The 22,220-nt window shown below is 41.3% G+C and overlaps 1 protein-coding gene across 1 annotated transcript in view; it reads left to right on the forward strand.

The window, feature by feature from the left end:
* LOC118997820 (transient receptor potential cation channel subfamily M member 3) overlaps nt 1–22,220 on the forward strand; it is a 90,188-nt gene that overhangs the window by 18,450 nt on the left and 49,518 nt on the right. The window contains exons 5-6 of the mRNA XM_037061680.1: nt 1,500–1,751; nt 9,872–10,046. Coding sequence (XP_036917575.1) covers nt 1,500–1,751; nt 9,872–10,046 — 427 coding nt within the window. The remainder of the gene's footprint in view (nt 1–1,499; nt 1,752–9,871; nt 10,047–22,220) is intronic.

The raw sequence follows: 22,220 nt of genomic DNA on the forward strand, positions 1-22,220 counted from the left end.
GCTTCCCTGGCTTCTCATGTCCTGGGGGAGGCTGTGGTACCCAGTGGGTGGCAACTCCCGCTGTGTAACAGCATTTCACACAGCGTGTATGAACAAAAAGGCACCTATAGAGTAAGGTGAGTCAGAGCCCTCCCAGCAGTTAAGGGACTGGAGAATTGCTGTGAGATGTCTATACAACAATCAGTCAGTCAACAAATAGTTACTGAGTATTATGTGACAGGCTCTGGGGAACAGGGCCTGCCCTGCTAGTTTACAGTCTAGTGGAAGGAGATGATAGATAGATAGGTATAGATAGATAGATAGACAGACAGACACACATATACTGTGCAAGCACACAGAAGTTGATTTCATATAGAGAGAAAAATCTTCCAAAGATGAAACAGGGAAGCAAATTAAAGAGTGACTTGGCCTTGAAAACTGCTGCACATAGAGTATTCAAGGAAGGTCTTCCTAAGAAGGAGAAATGTGAATGGAGACCCTGAGTATGAGAAGAAGCCAAACATGTAAAAACCTGGAAGGAAAAAAATGCCCAACAGAAGGAACAAGTGCAGAGGTCCTGAGCATAGGATGGATTTGTCATGCTCATGAGCAGACAGACCTCCATGGCTTCAGAGGCAGGGGAATGCAAAGAGTATGGTGGGACATCAAATGAAGCCACGATAAGGAGTTTGGATCTTTCTCTGTAATGAAAGCTATTAAAAGATTGATTGACACATTCAATTACCATAACTTGCTTTGGTTTTTATTGTTCTTGTTCATATACCTCTCAATCACTCTCTTTTTAAAATTAAGTTATAATTTACTTGTAAGGAAATACACAACTCATAAGGGTACATACAGCTTGATGGGTTTTTACCTACACATACAACTGTGCAGTCCACCCCCAGAGCATGGCTGAAGTTTTAAGGACTCTGCGTGTTGCTCTGAGAATGGATGGGGCCGGGGCAGGCAACAATGGCAGCAGGGGGACCAGTGAAGAGTCCATTGCCCTCACCTGGGAGGTGTGATGGGGCTTAGAACAGCGTGACAGCAGTGGAGGTGGTGAGAAGTGGTTGGATTCGGTTGTATTTAGAAATAGAGGGGATGGGACACGTTGCTGCAGAGGATCTGGTTGTGAAAGAGAAGAATAAAGGAGTCCTCCCAAGTTAGTGGTCTGGTTAACTCAGTATGTGGTGCTGTTTCCCGAGATGGAGGAGGATTGCAGAGATTCACAGGGTATTAGAGATCAATGATTTCATAGGAAAGCCCTAATTTGTGTCTCAGAATTATAAGGCAACCCGAAAGATCAAACTTATTACTTATAGCTGCCTGTGGAATATTTGCATCTGGATGTGGCCCGAGTTTTGCTCAGTTGTACATTTACAGCATGCAAGTACTCAAGTAGACACAGACAGACCAAACAAGTGGCCCATGTCAACTAACAGACCAAGCACTTTCCAACTTGGCTAAGAATATAGACGGAAATCCTAACTAACCCCCCTCTCTTTCCTGCCTTTTAGATTCTGATGTCAGAGCCAGGGAAGTTACTGCAAAAAGTAAAGGTCTGGCTGCAGGAGTACTGGAATGTCACAGACCTCATTGCCATCCTTCTGTTCTCTGTTGGCATGATCCTCCGTCTCCAAGACCAGCCCTTCAGGAGTGATGGCAGGGTCATCTATTGTGTGAACATCATTTATTGGTACATCCGTCTATTAGACATCTTCGGCGTGAACAAGTACTTGGGCCCTTACGTAATGATGATTGGAAAAATGGTAAGCAGGGTTCTCTGATGTCACGTGACAAGTTCTTAGAGGAGGAATGGAAACAATAGGAGGGAGATCATTGGCTTGGGCTGGCCATCAAGGTCTAAGTGAAGGGGCCCTGTTTTATTTTTTAATTCCCTTTGAATGTTCTGAAGTTTGACTACCACTCTCTATATAACTGGACAATTAGCCATCACTCATCCATTTTCTTACTAAAAATATATATAAAGATCATATACTTTGTGCCAAGCACCGGACTAGGAGTTGGGAATATAAAGGTGCTCATTTCATAGACTGGAGATGAGAGAAAGAGAAATAATTATCATACAGTATGAGAGTGCGGTAATTGACGTGTATATGAAGTACCACAGGAACACAGCAAAGAGAAAGTAAGTCAGGGAAGGCTTCACATGGAGATTGTATTTTTGCTGGATCTTGAAGAAGTCTCCACTCCAAATATTTAACAGATTTTTAACATGGCTTTTTTTTTTTAACAAAGTGCTAGGAAAATGCCTTTCTCTACACAAAGGAAAGAAAAACATAGTTTATTTGAGTTCAGTTATTAGGTTGTTCTTGAATTAATTTCTATCAATATATCATTCGCTTTGTTACACTACAAGAAAAAGATGTCTGTTAAAAACTAGGTTCCAGAATGATGCCCTACTTATCTTATTCTTTAAAAAAGGAATCCCAAGTGGCAAACTAATATGCTTCTCCAACATAGCTGTGGACTTGTTCCAATGCTCCTTGTCAATACTGGCAGACTTCCTCCACAAGGACCGAGCCCTAGGAGACAGCACTAGTGTGGACTGGGGGGTGCCCAACCAAATTGACTCCCTCCCCAAACTCACAAGATGAAGAGTCAGAGGCTCGGCTGTTCTTTTTCAATCAGTTCTTCCACTTTTATGAATGTATCCTCTACCTCACCTTTATCAGACATTCATGGAAAAACCAAGTGATCCATCCTACAATGGCAAACACCTCTTATTGAAAAACTGCTTTGTTAATAACTTCTGTACCACTTCCATTTGAAACCAATAATTTATCAGTAGATGTTCTTCATCATTCTCCTTCAAGTTTTACTATGTATGTTACTGTTGCTCACCTTTCAGTCAACAAATCAGTATTTATTACTAGTGTGTGAGTGTGTGTGACTCTACTAAAATGAATCTTGAAGAACCAAGACTGCTACAAAAGCCCTGACAAGTGTGTGCAAAGAGAGGGAGAACTTGAATCCAAAAGGACAGAATTATGGGACCTTTAGCCATTCATTTAACCTCTTTGAAACTCAACTTATTCCTTTCTTAAGTAGGATAAATGCAAGATATGCAAGATATGCATATCTTGTAAGGATGTTGTGATGATAAAAATGACATGTTAAATAGCCAGTAGTGTCTGACTTATAGTAGGTAGTTAATAAATTATATCTGTTATTATGTTTATATTATGTTTGCTAAAATGCAATGATAAGGGGAGAAAATGGTGAGCATAATTATTCTGCTCTATTCCTAATGCTTTTGTACAAAAGCTTGCTATTTATAATGCCAGTATTATTTAGGGAAAATATCCCAAACCTATTCTAGAGAGGAAAAACTTGAATTAAATAAGCTTGAGTTAGACTGAATTCCAAAACCAAATCCCAGTTCAAATGGGTTTAGGGAAAAAATCATCTTACTCTCTTGTACTGCCTATAATATAGTCTTCTTTGGACTTTAATAATAAATTTGAAATTGTGGTGAAAATTCCTATGTGTAAAAGTAGAGAGTCTCAACTTAGAGTCTATGGAAGACATTTAAAAGACAGGATCTCCAAGAAATTTGAAAACCTAGGTGAAATGGACAAATTTCTAGAAAAATAGAATCTTCCAAAACTCAATGAAAAAGAAGAAGAAAACTTGAACAGGCCAATAACAGCAGATGAAATTGAAGAAGTAATCAAAAAACTCCCATCACACAAAAGCCCTGGACCAGATGGTTTCACAGGAGAATTCTAAAAAGCTTTTAAGGAAGAGCTAACCCCTATTCTTCACAGACTATTACAAAAAATCCAAAATGAAGGAAAACTCCCAAACTCTTTTTATGAAGCCAGCATCACCCTAATTCCAAAGCCAGATAGAGACACAAGAAAGAAAACTTTAGGCCAATATTGCTGATGAACATAGATGCTAAAATCCTCAATAAAATATTGGCAAATCACATCCAACAATACATCAAAAAGATCATACACCACGACCAAGTGGGATTCATCCCAGGGATTCAAGGATGGTTCAATATTCGTAAATCAGTAAACATAATACATCACACAAACAAAAGCAAAGACAAAAAACACATGATCATATCAATAGACACAGAAAAAGCTTTTGATAAGGTATAATACCCATTTATGATAAAGGTACTCAGAAAAATGAAAATAGAGGGAGCATTCCTCAATATAATAAAGGCCATATATGAAAGACCTACAGCCAACATCATACTCAATGGGCAAAAACTAAAATCTTTTCCACTAAGATCAGGAATAAGACAAGGTTGTCCACTTTCACCACTTCTATTCAATATCGTATTGGAAGTTCTAGCCACAGCAATCAGAGAAGAAAAGGAAATAAAAGGCATCCAAATGGGAAAGGAGGAAACAAAACTGGCATTGTTTGCAAATGACATGATAGTGTACATGGAAAATCCTATAGACTCTACCAAAAAACTGCTCCAACTAATAAATGAATTTGGCAAAACAGCGGGATACAAAGTCAATATCCAGAAATCAAAGGCATTTTTGTATACCAACAATGAAACAGCAGAAGCAGAAATCAAGAAAAAAATCCCGTTCGATATAGCAAAAACAAAAATAAAATATCTGAGAATAAACCTAATCAAGGAGGTAAAAGACCTATATGCAGAAAAGTACACAACACTGAAGAAAGAAATCAAGGAAGACACAAACAAATGGAAACATATACCGTGTTCATGGATTGGAAGAATTAATATCATCAAAATGTCCATACTACCCAAAGCAATTTACAGATTCAATGCAATACCTATTAAAGTACCAATGGCATATTTCACAGACATAGAACAAACACTTCAAAAATTTATATGGAACCATAAAAGACCCCAAATAGCAGCTGCAATTTTGAGAAAGAAGAACAAAGTAGGAGGGATCACAATACCTGATATCAAACTGTATTACAAGGCCACTGTAATCAAAACAGCCTGGTACTGGCATAAAAACAGGCACATAGACCAATGGAATAGAACAGAGAGCCCAGAAATAAACCCAAATCTCTACAATCAATTAATATTTGACAGAGGGGGCAATAACATAAAATGGAGTAAAGACAGCCTTTTCAACAAATGGTGTTGGGAGAACTGGACAGCTACATGCAAAAAAATGAAACNTCTTCCTTTCTGCTGCATAGAATTCCATTGTGTAAATGTACCATAGCTTTTTGATCCAGTCATTTACCGATGGGCATCTAGGTTGCTTCCAACTCTTGGCTATCGTAAATTGTGCTGCTATGAACATAGGGGTGCATAGGTTCTTTTGGATTGGTGTTTCAGGGTTCTTAGGATATACCCCTAATAGTGGAAGACTGGTACAACCACTATGGAAAACAGTATGGAATTTTCTAAGAAAACTAAAAATGAACGTGCCTTTTGACCCAGCAATTTCACTGTTAGGAGTATATCCTAAGAACCCTGAAGCACCAATCCAAAAGAACCTATGCACCCCTATGTTCATAGCAGCACAATTTACGATAGCCAAGAGTTGGAAGCAACCTAGATGCCCATCGGTAAATGACTGGATCAAAAAGCTATGGTACATTTACACAATGGAATTCTATGCAGCAGAAAGGAAGAAGGAGCTTCTACCCTTTGCAACATCGCAGATGGAACTGGAAAGCATTATGCTGAGCAAAATAAGCCAGGCAGTGAAAGACAAATACCATATGATCTCACCTTTAACAGGAATCTAAACAACAAAACAAACAAGCAAGCAAAATATGACAAAAGACACTCAAATATGGAACAGGTTGACAGGGACCAGAAGGGAGAGGGGAGAGAATCACAGGGGAAAAGGGGATGGACTCACATGAACAAGTATAAAGGACACATGGACAATAACTAAGGTGGGAGGTGGAAATGGGAGGGAGATGGGGAGCACTGGTGGGCGGGGGGGCAGGGCTGGGAATATAAGACAGAAAACTGTACTTGAACAAGAATTAAATAAAAAAATAAATAAAGTAAACTTAAAAAATAATGATAAATACTTTTACTATCTGTAAAAAAATAAAAAATAAAAGACAGGATCTGTGAACCCTCCAGCCAAGTTATACATAAAAATGTGTGGGTATATCAATTTTCTGAACACGGAGGAGAAGCTTCCATGAGATTCTCAAATGGATTCTTACATGGACCCAATGAAAGTGAAGAACTGTATCAGTTGCAAAATTAGGTCAAGTTTTCTCAATCTTGACACTGTTGATATTTTGGGCAATAAAATTCATTGCTCTGGGTGGCTATCCTGTGCATTATAGGATGCTTAGCAGCGTCATCCACCCACTAGATGCCAGTAGTGCACACACACACACACACACACACACAAATGTCTCCAGATATTGCCATATGTGCCAGGGTCGGGGTAAGGGGTACAAAATTGCCCTGTGCTGAGAACCACTGCATTAGGTGATTACATAATCTGATTAGCTGTTTTATTCTAATTGATTGTTACCTTATTTTATTTCAATAAATAAAACTTTAGAGGACCCATACAAACCAAATATATTATTTTAAAAAGATTGGGTAGCATTTAAATAGTTGAAATTACTAAAGGCAAACTAAAGCAGCAAGATTATTTTAAAACCCACATCTATCATTTTAATGATGGCATAATTATCCCCAGTTTTTATTAGAATTAAACCTTACTATGCAGCGAGCAAGAGAGACGTACGGCATTTACTCTACCTTCTAACATATGAATGACTTCACTTATCAGCCAAGGATTAGTTGAAAATGAGTGTGTTTGGAGGCTTTGTTCTCATTGGGGCTGTTAAGATAATTAGTTCAATAACTGAGTCACTGATGCAGAAGGTAGGTACAACATGTCTATAGAATTTATCAGGAAGCCAGATGGATTGCCAGGCTGGAAGCCCAACAAAATATGCCCAGATGTGATTGCACTCAAAGTCCCTCAACATTAGAAAGCCCCTGTTCAGTACTAAAAACTGACAAGTAAACTGTGCCCTGTAGTCTAGGGACAGACAGCTGCAAAGATACCTGAATACAATACTGATCAAGTATGATTCCGATTGATCTTTAAATCCAGGGTACCGCTTCTCGGTGGCATTCTCTAAGCCTATGCACAGCTCACTATATAATGCAGAATAAGAGCAACAATAAGAATAGCTGTCATTTATAATGTGCCAAACAGCATGTCAGACATCATCATTACAACCCCATGAAACAGGTTTTAGTGTCTTCATTTAACAATAGAATAAACTGAAACTGGGCAAGGGAGAAAAGCAGGATTCAAACTCCTGTCTATTGGACTCCACAGCCTGCCCTACTTCCAACCCCCATGGTAATAATATATTAATATTTACTGAAAACTACCCACATCAAGCATTTCATATTTTATCTCATTTAATCCTTACAAAGCAATATGCATTATTATTATTGTTGTTATTACTGCCATTTCAAAAATGAAAAAAAAGCCCACAAGATTAAGACCACCTAGGTGTTTTTCCTAATAGAGCCAAGGTGAAAAATCTCAGGTAGGGGACACCTGAGAGCACATGCTTAACTGCTACAGTGCATGTGCTCCTCTCTAAAACACCATGAAGAATTTTTGTAAGAATGAGACAGAATCAGGTCTCTTACTAATGAACCAGCTGGACAATTTAGCTTTAAAAGCATATGTGGCCCGCCCCAGTCCTCACTAATAATGTTCTATTTCTGCACTCCACTCTATCGGATTTTGGTATTCGAATGGAAGCAGATGTCTTTGAAATATATGAAATTGAGTGTTTGGGAAAAATGTTTCTTCTCCTTGATTGTTTTGACCCTTTGGACAAATGTCACAATCAATGCGAATGAAAACTGTCCTGAGAAATTAGAACAGTTGCTGTATTTACTGGCCGAGTTTTCTCGGGTCAGACTGGCCCCTGATTCCCCTGAGGACACACCTTCCTCTCCCCAACCACCTTTGAGTCAATCTAAATAAATATAACGTGAAAGTCCATTAGTGTTCCTTCATTGGTAGAACTTTTGGTAAATAAATAATGGAAGGATTTCACAAAATAAAAAAAGAAAGCAGAGATGAGAAGCCAACCTGTATCTCCCATAAAACTGTTTCAACACAGCTGGCTTGCTCATCATGAGAGTTTGAGGCCACTAACTTGTGAAAGGAATAACTAATTAACTGGTGCATATATTTTAAAGACAGTGACAAATATGAATTTAATATCACATTTTGAGAGATTCTTATTTCATTTCAAAGTCATACAGTCCTTGAGAGATGGATTTTGAAGTTACCACAAAAGTTAATAAACGGACCTAAAATATACTGAGCCAGTATCCTAATGCAGACAGAAAGACTGAAATATTTAAATTCCAATAACAGGCACCTTGTAATGTATTTCATTGAAAGTCTTTATTATCATTGATAAGACTATCAATGGTCCTTCTTTGTGGATGAACAGTCCTTCAGGAAGTTTGGAATCCAAGAGATAGTCTTCTGTATTAGATGGTCTGATACACAGGACAGAAACTAATCTCCAACTGGCTTAAGCCCAGGAGTGATGCACTGATTTATAGCTGGGCCTGGTGCAACTGACCTTACTGGCTACTGCAGTCAGGCTGTCAACCACTGTCAGGACATGCGCTCGCTTGCGCTCTCTCTCTCTCTCTCTCTCTCTCTCTCTCTCTCTCTCAAATATCTGCTTCATTCACTCTGATCCGTATTGGGCCACGGAGCCTCAGACACTCTGAATTAACACCATTACAGAGAGATAGAGGGAGTATCTCTTTCCCGGCTTCAGTTGAAAAGTATCCAAAGAGAGGTCCTCATTGGATTCTTATATAACATGCTTACCTCCTATCACTGCCGTTGCCAGAGGGTGAGGTGCCGTGATCACCCTAGCCAGGAAAAGACCCCTACCTCTGTGTCCAAAATGGATGGGAATGGTTTATAAAAGAAGAAGGCAATGGGTTCGGACCAGGTAAAATTATAGTTATTACATCCACATCTATTTTTGGTGATAAAAACAAAGTCATCTGTCATATAAGAAACAGACTCCAAAGAACATGGGTCATGAAAACAAGCAAAAAAAAAGAGAGGCACAGGAGAAGACGTTGTACTTGACTACAGTCAAGAGAATTTTGAAAACGTGTCTGGATGACAATCCAACCTTTCAGCAGCAGGCACAGGAGCGGACTCCCTGATTCTAATGCCTACGAGCGCAAACGCCCCTCATCATGGATAGGATGTGCTGCAGGAGACGAAAGGGCAGATAGAGTGGCTCTTCGTGAGACTGGCTGGTGGTAGAACGCCTCGCAGTGAGCAGGGCCACGCGGGTAACAAGGCATGGGCTGGATGTTGGTTGTCCATGCTGTGTTTACAAATGATTGTTTTCTTGAGCTTTCCACCTCCTCATGAGCTATTCAGAACTTAGAGAATTTATGGCATTGCAATAGTTCTTGAAATAGTTCAACTAACCCAATTCCAATTTTGTTAAGAAGAAAGAGACCCAAGAAGGGAATTTGCCTCCCCAGGAACAGAGAAAAAGTTAGTACTAAATTTGTACAGATACCCAAACTCCAGTGTTTACAATATTTGACTCCCAAGTCTTGTCTTGACCAGGGCCCACAGACAACAATGGAAAGTGAAGGGGTTCCACTGGGCATATGTTTGAGGTTTTTTAAAATGATTTTTGAATTACTAATAAGATTGCTTGGACATTGGTTTCAATAGACCAAGCATCCTCTTATCAGGACACAGCTCCCTATCTAAACATCCATTATGAGCGTTATCAAACATGAACCTCCTGCAGAGGTTTCCATCAATGTCCTTGTCATTGAGACACTCAATCATATGAGTTTTCTTTTGTTTCTCCCTCTGCTTCCCCACCCTTCCAGATGATAGACATGATGTACTTTGTCATCATTATGCTGGTGGTGCTGATGAGTTTTGGGGTTGCCAGGCAAGCCATTCTCTTTCCCAATGAGGAGCCATCATGGAAATTGGCCAAGAACATCTTCTACATGCCCTATTGGATGATTTATGGGGAAGTGTTTGCGGACCAGATAGACCGTAAGCAAGTTTATGATTCTCATACACCAAAGTCAGGTATTTAACTTCAATTGGGTCATGTCTTTTCCAAGTTCATTTGTTTGTTCTCAATAAATGGCTCGAGATAGAGGACCAATTCCTAGCTTGCTATCTTGAAGGAACAAAAAACAATTACAGAAAGTGGATATGCAATTTCAGTAGCAAAGCGGTCCTCCGGTGTTTCCCCAGGTACGTCTTTCCTGTGACATGAATCAACATCTGGTATGCCAAATCTGATCAAGAAACAAACCCTTTAACAAGATTGAAATTCTCTAGAGATTTAAACCCTTAGGGCCATGTGTTGACTATTTCAATATTAGTAATATATTACATCATTATGCCCCACCCCTACCCCAGTCTGTAAAAAAATAAATTCCTTGGGTTTGACTTCAGAACAAATAAACGATTCTCAATTTCACCATCAGAATTCAAGAGTGAGGGCCAACATCTGCATGGTGTTTTCCTTGCGCTGGAAGCTATTCTCCGGCTCCCTTTCCCACTGTCTTAAATTATGTGCTTTGGGGACTCAAAAGAAGCTAGTATTCATTGCCTGGAAGTATGGAAAATGCCCTAGGTTATAAACTGAGTTGCTTGCTGTAAATGCCAAAAATAAAATAGTATCTATATAATGAAGTGATTCAGCGTGGGGAGTGAGCAACCGCAGCAGCAGGCCCCTAACGTTTCAAGCCCTAATAGATACTGACTTTCTATAATAAACACTCTTGTTGTATAGAGTGTGAAGATAGTTGTAGCCTAGAAATCGGTTCCAGAATTTTATTTGGACCAAATGTCAGGGCATACCAGGCACCAGGAAGTTGTTTGGGAAGAAAGCATCAGGAAAGGAATATCTTTCAGTGTGGAGGAGTTGAATCCCAAGAGCAACCATTTCTCATTTTCCCTGAGGACTTCAGCTCTAGAAATAACATCCCTCCAACCTTGTTGAATTAACATTTTTCAGACATTTTTTGCTGACAGGCCAGCCATCTGAGCCCTGGACTGTGGACATGAATTAGGGTTACATAACCAGGTAGTAGAGTTTATTAAGAGCAGGAGCAGAGACTAGTCAGCTTCCTCTAACATCCCCACCAGGCCCAGGTAGGACTGAGAGCAGACAAGTAAGAACAGAGCACCGGACTGTGAGTCCTGCAGGCCCGGGAAGAGCACGTGTCCACTGGAAACAGCACATGCCACTACGTTGTTTTCCCTTCCATGGTGAATTTTGAACAAATATCTGTTCCATCCCAAATGAGTTATCTGAGGCAAGAAGGCTTCTTGGAGCACCTAATTGGAACAAACACTCATTTCACAAGACTTAGCCAGCTCACTCAGGAAGAATTTTAACTCCCTCTCCCAGATGAAGTGTCTTCAGTTGACAATGTACAGCCTTCACCAAGACGGCTTTGTGGGAACCGGGGGGTAGGGGTGGGGGGAAGCTCTTTAGGAACCCTCCTCTCAAATGGTTCCTTGAGACAAAAACGACACTTAAAACGCCTACCAATGATCATTCCCAGAAACTAAATGTACTATTTTCCCCCAAGAAATTGCTTTGCCACTTACATTATTTTGCCTTTTCTAATTTTTTCCCCCAAATGAGTTTAAGCACCCATGGGTGTTTTAATGATGTAACATTTGGGTTGGGAGAAAGAGGAAGGTGTAGGTGTGTTTTATGAATGGGATTCTGTCTGTCCCTCTACAAGTGGCCATTTATTGATGTTGTACTATGAACCCAGCCTAGTGCAACAAACACCACCATCTGGCTGAGTAAGAGGATCTATCATTGTTATTCTAAAAGAAGGGCTGATTGTAGTTTAGAACTTGAAAACCCCCCAGGGAAAGAAGAGAGGTGTTCTGCATGAGTGAAGTATGAAAACAGATTTCCCACATTGTTAACTAGCCCTGCGGTGCTCTGTGTGTGTGAGGATAATGTTCTACCCCTGATCCCAGTACGTAACTGACCCAGCCTTGGATGCGACCTTCATGACACCTTCCCCCAACCACTTCCTTTTGGATGTTCTGAAATTGGCTACAGTGGTAGCCACTGTTCTAAGCTAAATCAGCCAGTTTTCTGTCTAGAGTGCTAAAGAATATTTGTCCTTTCTCAAATGGGTATAGAAGGATGCCCCCAAATATGTCACCACATTTGGCCAAGGTCATTGACTATTCTTATCCTCTAAATGTTTTGATTTTCATGTGATGGCACTGGCGGGAGGGGGGGGCTCAAGGGGGATTGGGTAATGGCCCCACCTGGTCAGTCATTCAGAACTGCCCCGGAGACCCAAGTACCAAGCTCTTTGAGAAAGGTACAAATCTTTATGCTGGCCTGCAGTGTCTTGCCTCTTTTCTGTGCCGTGGCCAGGCTGGTTTGTGAAGCATGTGTTCAGGCTGATGGGATCTCATATCCGCCTGGACCCACACCTGCCCAGGGTCTACCAAGCCCACGCTGTGATGTGCCCCGTGGGCTGCTCCAAGTGCTGCTCATTCACACACACTGCAGAGCAACTCATTTCTAACATAATGCACGCGCTCTCTATCTTTTTGTTTTCAACTGCAAAATTGCTGAACCCATCTCATAATTGCCAAAATAATCTTTCCTGATCGGGAAGAATGTCGGTGGATATATGGGGTTCTAGGGTTGGGTTTTTAACATCTATCTTACACCTCAGAAGGGGGGACAGCTCTAATGCCCTCGCTTTGGGACATAATGATACTGAACAACAGATTTTTTTTAAACATACACTTTCTTTTTGTAATTTCTCCTAAACCCAGAGACTATCAATAAGGCCAAAAAAGCTAGAATAAGACTTATAAGGGTACTTTCCAAATTTGCTTCCAGACTAAAAGGAAGAGAGAAAAAAAGAATGGAGTCACTGTATACTCGCAAAATGACAGGTGTTTTTAACCTCTAAACCACATTGAGTTAACACGAATGATAGTCTGGCTTTAATCTCAGTTAGGCGCACAGGCTGAAATATTTGCTCTGGTGGTGGGAGCAGAAGTGAGTGCAGACACCTGGTTGGAAGCAGCAGGTAGTGAAACTGGGGTGGGGACAGCAGTGTCAGCTCTGCCTGGACACTGTGTCCAGCACCTGATGGACTCCTGGGAATTGAACTGGCCGTTGCTCGTTGGTTGGTTGGTTGGTTTTCATTTTGTTTTGTTTTGTTTTCAAATGGCTCATAATTATCTCAGGTGTTTGTTGTATCAAATACTAACTCTGCAAACCCCACCCCATGGGCCTCTGTGAGGCGACTTGGACTGCAGGTTGCTCAATGCGTTGCTACCAAATGATGACATTCGTTTGGGCATCTCGTTAAAGTGGGAGCTGCTCGGGATCCAACTGGAGCCTGAGGGGGGTGGAAAGCCACTCTGAGAAGGGAGCAGCAAAATAAATTTCCAGCACATTCAGGCCAAGGCCGGGACAAAGCTGAAATTTGATGGCCTTTCGCCAGCTGAGAAACCTGGTTCTGTTTTGGTGTGTGGGGTACCTGGAAGCATACCATTGTTGGCAGAAAAAATGGGGTGTCCCTGGCCTCCTTGAGCCTCTGAATGAATGAGACGACTCTTTATTTACAGGGTGCTCCTGCGTTGCCTGTGGTATGATTCCCTAGGCCATACCAGGACAAGGGGAAGATGAATCATGCTCTTGAATGCATTAAATCAGGGTCTAAATTTAGTCCTTCTTTCTGCCTCTCTGAGTATTTTTACAAGTTTGGGTAGTAATGTGAAAGCACTACTTTCTACCATAACAACTTCATATTATTTGGCTGTTTCCACTAAATTAACTAGCCAATCTACATAATGCCTGGGTCAATTTTTTTCTTCTCTTTTGCTGCCTAGGGCTATCCATCTGAAAAAAATAGGTAATCTGGAGTGAGGGTTTTTTTAGTTGTTTCGGTTTGGTTCTGCTCTACTTCATTAATTAGTACAAAACTTTTGCTATTAAAAAAAAAATCCTCACTCTGTTGTACCCTTGCTGTCTCTATGAGGTTGACTGGATTTAAAGTGTTGTTGTTGTTGGAAAACAAGGAGCGTGTATGAGCATATAAAGCTAAAACCCTCTCCTGCATTACTTTTCTGCCTCAAATCATGTTCCTCACTCCAGGTGTGGAAATTGGAATCACTCAAGGCCAATGTCTAAAATATGCCTGTTTGTGGTGAAACTTAGAACAGCGCGAACAAAGAAGATGGCTATTGTTATGCACTTCAGTTGTGAAACTCCAGGGCTCTGCATCTGTTTGGTATTCAGGACTGACCTTCTATAAAGGATTCAGAGCATACTAATGCCTAACAGCTATCGAGTGGGGAGTGTTGCCTGGCCAGAGAAAGTATTTTGGAAGAGAAACACTTGAGACAGTGCCAACTTTTGAAAAAGGGGTGAATTGTTTTGCTGGGTTTTGTTTTCACAAATTGCTAAGGAAGCAAGCCAATATGAGACACCACCCCCATCTTCTGTCCCTGAAAGTCAGTTTATATTCTAAGGAATACCTACCTGACTTGTTTACTGATGCAGATGAGGCTTGGTGGCTTCACAAATGGCAGAGCCTGACAGGCCTTTGTGGCGATTTTGTATGCCGTTGTGATCAACATTTGTTTCACTATCATAATATTCTTTTAACCTTTGCTCACAGGTTGGCCTCCATTTTTAATTTGTTTATTCTTCATTCAGTAGACAGTTATTTTCTTCCTACTATGAGCTGAACCCAGAGATACGGAGATGAACATGACAGAGATGCCATCTTCAAGGAGTTTGCCGTCCAGGAGAGTCAACCCAATGTTGACAGTGTTAGGTGTAGATGGAGCCCCCAAAATGAAAGTAGTCAGTACTTCTGGGGTGAGACTAGGGACATGATAGATGAAACCCTGCAAAGAATGAGAAGGTTGAGCTGAGCCCTGAAATATGAGCAGACATTTGCTAGGCAGAAAGGAGAAGAGGGGTATGAAGGAGAACAATGGCACTTCAAACTGAGAGTTAGCATGGCAAGTTCCAGGCACAGCAGATAATTGAATATGGGTGACTGTAGGGTGAAAGGCAGGAGGCAGGAAGCAGAACAGATGGGTATGAAGAGAGAGATAAGAGCCTAGATCTTGGAGGACTTACACTCCATGCTTGGGTAGTTCCATAATGTGGTATATGTTTTAGCAAAACTGTAAGGATCCATAAAATGAGTTGAGATGGAAGGTGAGAGGACATTAGCTAATGCAGTAGCAGTATGGGTAGAGGCGGTGAGCTATAAGAGAGGTAAAATCAGAAGGACCTGGACAGAAGTCCGATGGTGCAGAAGGTGGTTGGAGTGAAGTGGATAAGGATTTAAGATGGAGGAGCTAAAGGTCACCACAAGCTTTCTGGCTTAGTCTAAAAGGTGATATCACTTACTGATATAGAGAACCAGGAAAGAGGAAGAATAGGGGTTTGGGTAGGAGATTCGGTTGTGGTTGGGTTGATGTTGAGGTCCACTTGGAAATGCCAGGAGCACCATGAAGAAGGCTCTTTTGCGTATAAAGCTCTGGAGCTAAGTAGGAAGAGCTGGACTAGAGATATGGGTCCGAGGATCAAGAATATAACTATGAGTTAAAGCTATGGAAGAGGGTGGGCTTGCTGGGGGAGACAAGTAGAGAGAAAAGAGAAGTCCAGAGTACAACACTGGAAGTGGAGGAGTCAGTAGTTTCAAGTGCAAGATATGAGTCCACCTGGGTAAATGTTTAGAAGAGTCCATTCAATTTGACCTTTGGGGTGTCACTGGTGACTTTAGCTAGAGAATAATCACTTCAGTGGTGACTGCCAAAGCCAATCACAGTGATTTAAGAGTAGAGGAGTATCAAGGTAAAGCATTTACTAGGGAAGAGGGAGAGAAATGTTGTACAGGCGGGCGGGGGTGTTGATGACGTAGGGCTTTGAGAAGAAGAGTCAGTAGTCACTCATCTGTGGAGGATACTTTCCCAAGATCCCCCAGTGAATGCCTGAAACTGGTAATAGTATTGAATCCTTATATATACTATGTTTTTTTCCTAGACATACATACTTGTGATAAAGTTTAATTTATAAATTAGTAACAGTAAGAGATTAACAACAATGACTAATAATGAAATAGAACCATTATAACTGTAATAAAAGTTCTGTGAATGATCTCTCTCCTCTCTCTCTTTTCTCTTTCTCTCTCTAAATTTCATTGTACCGTACTCACCCATCTTGTGACGATATGAGGTGATACAGTGCCTACGTGATGAGATGAAGTGAGATGAATGATGCAGGGATTGTGACATAGTAGCATTAGGCTACTGTAGAGGATACTTGAACACAAGCTCTGTGATAACTGAGAGAGCTACTAAGTGACCAATGGTGGGAGGGTGTGTAGCATGGACACAGTGGACAAAGGGATAATTCACATCCTGGGTGGGACAGAGTAGAATGGTGCAAGATTTCATCATGCTACTCAGTACAGAGCTCAATTCAAAACATATGAATTATTTCTGGTATTTTTCATTTAATTTTTTTTAGATGCCATTGACTACAGATAACTAAAACCTCAGAAAGTGAAACCTTAGATAAGGAGAACTACTCTAAAGTTTTGTAATCACTACTCAGGGAAGTCACTGACTCAGTACTGTCAAAGAATTGCTTAGGGCCACCAATTTGCATAGTTAGGTTGTCTGTTTTCTGTCAAGATGCAGCAGTCCATATCAGGAAAAACAAATATTTGTATTAATCGAGGAGGGAAGCATTGCAGTGTCAGTACGGCAGAAAGAAGGGGGACTGGGCTTTTTGAAGATGTTTGCAAGTATTCCTACAGTTATGCCTTATGAGAACTATGATGAAGGGAGAAGGAAATAAAGGTATATTGTTGGTAAGTACCTAGGGGGAAAAATGGTCAAAGGACTAGAGGTCTAACCTGAGCACCAAGTGCATTGAGAACTAAGAATCTGCGCTGGCCGGTGTAGCTCAGTGGATTGAGCGTGGGCCTGCGAACCAAAACATTGCAGTTCAATTCCCAGTCAGGGCCCATGCCTGGGTCGCAGGCCGGTTCCCATCAGGGGATGCACGAGAGGCAACCATACATTGATATTTCTCTCCCTCTCTCCTTCCCTTCCCCTCTTAAAATAAATAAAATAAAATCTTTAAAACAAAAAAGAACTAAGAATTCTACAGGTAGTGATGATAAGACAGTGTGGTCAGAGAATGGTAAATTGCCATTCAGAATTAAAAGGTGGAAAATTTTAGGTTAATGACTAAGATCTAGAGGTGGCTATGAGAATGGATTCTAGAATATGTTGGAATTGAGGTCAAGCCTCTCGAAGATAGGTGTTTCTATGTTTGTCAATACAGATATTGGCAAGAAGACTCTGATCGGGATGACCTGAAACTCAGAGGAGAAAGTGCTCTTTGCACTAGAAGAAAAAGCAGTGATTTGGAAGGAGCAGAGAGTATCAATGAGAATGTAAACATTGTTTATGGGAGCCACAATGGTGGATGTACAAGAATGTACAATTTTATCTGAGAAGATTACAAGGAGGTAGTGTCTTCCTGCAAAATGGGTTTTGGTTAAGGCAAGAAACTATGAAAGTGGGCTTATGCAAGTAGGAGAAAGCAGTGGAGTTTGTGTCCAGTCATAAGGGAGAGCAAGAAGGCTCTGGAGAAAGGGAGGAAAGGGAGAAATTAGGGGAAAATTCAGTGGGCAGAGAGCCCAGCACCATATGTGGGCAAGTAGCATAGGGGAGGACAGTTGACCAGAACAGCTCCCGTTGCAGGAATAGATGATAGCTAAAGGAAGCATGGTGGGAATAAGTTTTCCAGAGTTCCGAGGCAGATGAAGTAGATGAAGACTGGAACCCTAGCAGCATAAGAGGCTAGATGAGGCTAATGATATCTCGGTCTCGTAGGCAGTCTAGAGTAGCCTTTGCTCAGGTTTCCAAGACTGTACCGGGGACAGACTGTTCTGTACCCTAAAAGGGTGGAACTCTAGACTTTGTGTAGTGGTGCGGAACAACCAGATGGCTGGGGAAGTCTCTACCTCAGAGGCGGCTTCCCTTTTGCAATCAGCAGTGGCCTGCGGTTCCAGAGAAGCATCACTCATCACCTTTCGGAAGAATGAGCTCTTATGATCAGTTTGGGATAGGCCATTTTTCTCTAACTTTTTCTAGACTTGCTCATATCTTTTTTTCTTTGTTTTTATTATTGACACTATTGCAGATGTCCCTGTTTTCCCCCCTTTGCTCTCTTTCTCTCAGCCCCGACTCCCTCTTCCCTCTGGCCATCACCACACTGTTGTCTGTGTCCAAGAGTTATGCATATACACTCTTTGGCTAATCCCTTCACCTTCTGGCCTATCATTAAATGTGGTGCCTGGTCCATCTTGACCATTTTCAGCCTCCTTATGACTCTGCCATTAGCAGAGTGCTTTTGGTACCTCCTAGGCTGGCATGACCCCCAAACCCATGCTTTCTCTACTCTAGAACAAATACCCCTAGTAAATCTCACATAACCCTATGGAAAATAAGGCATCAGCAAAAGGGACATGTTTAAAATTCTCAAAACCTTCTCAAAGGAGCACCAAACCACTTCCCAAAAAGTTGTACTTGGCAGAGAAAAGGTGACTTCCCATCTAGTTGTTGGAACTATTTTGCCACCTGTGAAGAATTAACCTATCACTGGGCAAAAAAGGTCTAACAAATGTGCATCCCTCCATAGAAGGATCAGCAGGATCGCCATAAAAACTATGTTGGCACTGTCTTCTTCAGCGTATGCAAAAGTGATCTAAAAATGGGAGTCTGCAAGATTTAGAGAAGAAAGTAAAGTTTATGGCAATTCCGAGTACTAAGCCAATAGTGAGAGACTTCAGAAATGTTTCCTGTGTGTGCCAGCAGAAAAGTAGAAATAATGTTTACTCTGAGCATGTTAAGATGAAATTAGTCATTAAGAAACAATGGTACTCCAACACTTGTTGGGTGGCTCAGTTCATTGGAGCCATAAAGGTTGCAGGTTTGATTCCTGGTCAGGACACATACCTAGATCCCTGGTTGGGGTGCATATGGGAGGTGACTGATTGATGTTTCTCTCTGACATCTCTCTCTCTCTCTCTCTCAAATCATTAAACATATCTCAGGTGAGGATTTAAAAAAAAAAAAACAATACTCCACACTCTACCTAGATACTATAGATATAATCAACTACAGGTAAGGAAAGGTAATCACTGTAGATTGAATACTGGAAACAACTTCATGGTGTAACTCAACCCAAAAAGATATTAGAAAACATGCCCTTGCTGGGTGGCTCAGTGGATTGAGTGCTGGCCTGCCAACCAAAGGGTTGCTGGTTTGATTCCCAGTCAGGGCACATGCCTGGAATGCTCGCCAGGTCCCCAGCAGGGGGTGCATGAGAGGCAACCATACATTATGTTTCTTTCCCTCCCTTCCCTTCCCTCTAAAAATAAATAAATAAAACCTTAAAAAAAAACAAAATATTTTAAAAAACATCTAGAATAGCATTCAAAAAACAAAACAGAAGGGGCTAATGCAAAGCTGTGGTGTGAATCCATGCCTGGGACACCAAGTATCATACTGATCACTGTCCCTCAAAGAAAACAAATACATTGAGCTGGAGCAGAGCAGCTGAACTAATCAGGGGAATTAATGAAAGGCTGCAATTTGGGGAGAGATCGGGCAGATTAGAGCTCTTCACGGTGCAAGATAAAAGTGACCGTGCCTGAAGTCCATGGGCTTCCAAAGTGATTCTCTGCAGACAAAGTGAACGTGAAATGGATCCCCAAACCCCAGTAAACTTGCGCCAAGAATCCTCCACAGTATGGAAGTGGTAGACTCAAGTCAAATAGAGGAAATGCCATCCTACAAGGCAAGAAGAGAATTTATGGGATTTATTTCCACCAAGAGATGTCACAGGATAAATAATCCAGTCTTAAAGAGACTTTTTAAATGTTATCTTTGTAATTATAAAAAGAAAGACTTTGAACAAAAATGGCTTTTTTCCTACACCAAAATAACTTTCTTTTGAAGGAAAAAGAGAAAGAAGAAGATTCCACTGTACCGCGAGGACCCATATCACAGAAATGACATGGATAATTCAAAAGAGCGCATAACCCCAATCACATGTAGACATTAGTGAAGAAGACATTCAGTCTAGCACATTGCGGATACCATTAGTGTGGCTCTCAGATCCCCTCTCATCACCCTTTACCAAAGTTGTGCACCCATTCTCCGGCTTCTGTGTGCTCTGTTGCTAAGAGCTGTTAGCTTTGAACTTCATACAATTGCCTTTGAGCAGCTGGAGCCTCTTTACCACCAAGAGAGCCTCACATGCCTGAGAGTTTTGGTATCTCTTGGACATCTGTACTCTGATGATGGGTACAGATGCCTGTTGGGAAGAAAATGGTGGGCAGCATATAAAAGCCTTGGTTCCTTATTTCTTGCTTAAGTGGGAAAAACTACTACCTTCAGGACTGCAGAATAGCTTCCCGGACGTGAGGTGCAATCCATACTCCAGAAAGCCCTGTGGGATCAGACTAAGGCTCAGACCTGAAATTTCACCCAGTCCATTTCCTCCACTTTCCACCCAATTTCTTTTCTGAGCACTGCCTTGGCAAATCGCTTTCACTTGATCCTTTGCTAAGGGTCACTCCTAGAAGAACCCAACCTAAGACAGTCACTCAGGCTTCTCAGATAAAACCTGACCTTGTGTGTGCTGCAAGCTCAGGGACCTTCCTTGCAGTGCAGGGTAGGAGGCCATGGGGCACCCAGATCATATAGAGGCATAGCTTGGAGATATTGCAGGTGCAGTGCCAGACCACCACAATAAACGCGAGTCTCACAACAAGGTGAGTCATAATCTTTTTGCTGGTGGAATGTCTTGCCTTCAAGTTGTAAAAAAAGTCAACATCTGTGAAGCACAATAAAGTGAAGCTCAATAAAATGAAGTATGCCTGTATAAAGCAGATGGTCCATCTAGTCATCTGTATTAACGAGAGTCTCTCTCTCATTACAAATGATGGAAACTTATTTGCACTGTCCTTTTTTTTCCTTTTGTGCTGTAGTTCTCTAATGGCTCTAACTCAAGACATTGCGTTCCTAGGAGTCACTGAAAGATGTCATTCATGAAGCTGCAAAGTTTATTCCACCCTTAGAATCTTTTATTCCACTGTATTTCTCAAACCCCTCCTCTGCACCAGCAGGCCCTGTGAGGAAACGGGAAGACGTGTCACCACTGTTCTTGTTCTCAGAGTTTTTCACCCTGGTGAGGATCAACCAAGTTCTTCTGTGAAGTGTCAGGTGGCATTGGCAGCCATACAGTCTCTGCTGTAATTCCTCAAAATGACAATAAGTAAACTAATGAGTGTGGCTGTGTTTCGATAAAACTTTATTCGCCCAAAAAGGAGGCATGCCAGATTTGGCCCACCAGCTGTAGTTCGCTAACCCCTCATCTGCACCGTCCAGGCATGCTGTCACCCTGGCTACTCAGCCCTTACTTCAGTTGAGGACTATGCGAAACCAGAGGTTCAGGATGGGATCCATTTCCTGTTTGACATTTTATCCCAGTACACAAGATGGCACTGCTTTGTGTAATTATTTTTTTTTAGAAAAAGTTTTATTCTGCCCCTTCATGTAAAAAACATCAAAGGAGAAGATGCCTGTTGTTGAATTGGTGTCTAAGGAAACCACTCTGCTTTAGGAGTGGGTATAGCTCCCAGACCGTAAATGCAGATTCTGCCAAAAAATCAACTTGATTTTTTTATTATAACTCCACTTATTTCTATTTTGAACACCTGTCCTCCTAAGGGATAGGTGTTACAAAGCCAATAACCACTTGAAAGACAGGAATAAATGAGTATTTCAAAATGTCACCTACTTCATAGATGTAACCGTCTTGTCAATAAAAACAAGGTCTGCATAGTAAAGATAAGCTTATTGGCTCTAGGTGTGCTAGATGTCATCTTCGTGTTGTCAAAGAGGGGGGTTGGTATATGAAGGAATCATAGTCTGGTGTCATAATAAATCATCTAATAGTATTGCTCAAGGGGTTCCTTAAATTCCCAGAGTGTTAGTGGGCCTGGCAGATTCTTCCAGAATAGCCCTGTCCGGTAGAATCTGCTGTGATGATGGGACCGGTCTAGATCTGCTTTGTCTGATTTTGTAGCTTCTAGTCACAGGTGGCTA

Source organism: Sturnira hondurensis, unplaced genomic scaffold, assembly GCF_014824575.4.
Source record: "Sturnira hondurensis isolate 20B ecotype Veracruz unplaced genomic scaffold, ASM1482457v3 Scaffold0013515, whole genome shotgun sequence".
In the NCBI taxonomy this organism is placed as follows: Eukaryota; Metazoa; Chordata; class Mammalia; order Chiroptera; family Phyllostomidae; genus Sturnira; species Sturnira hondurensis.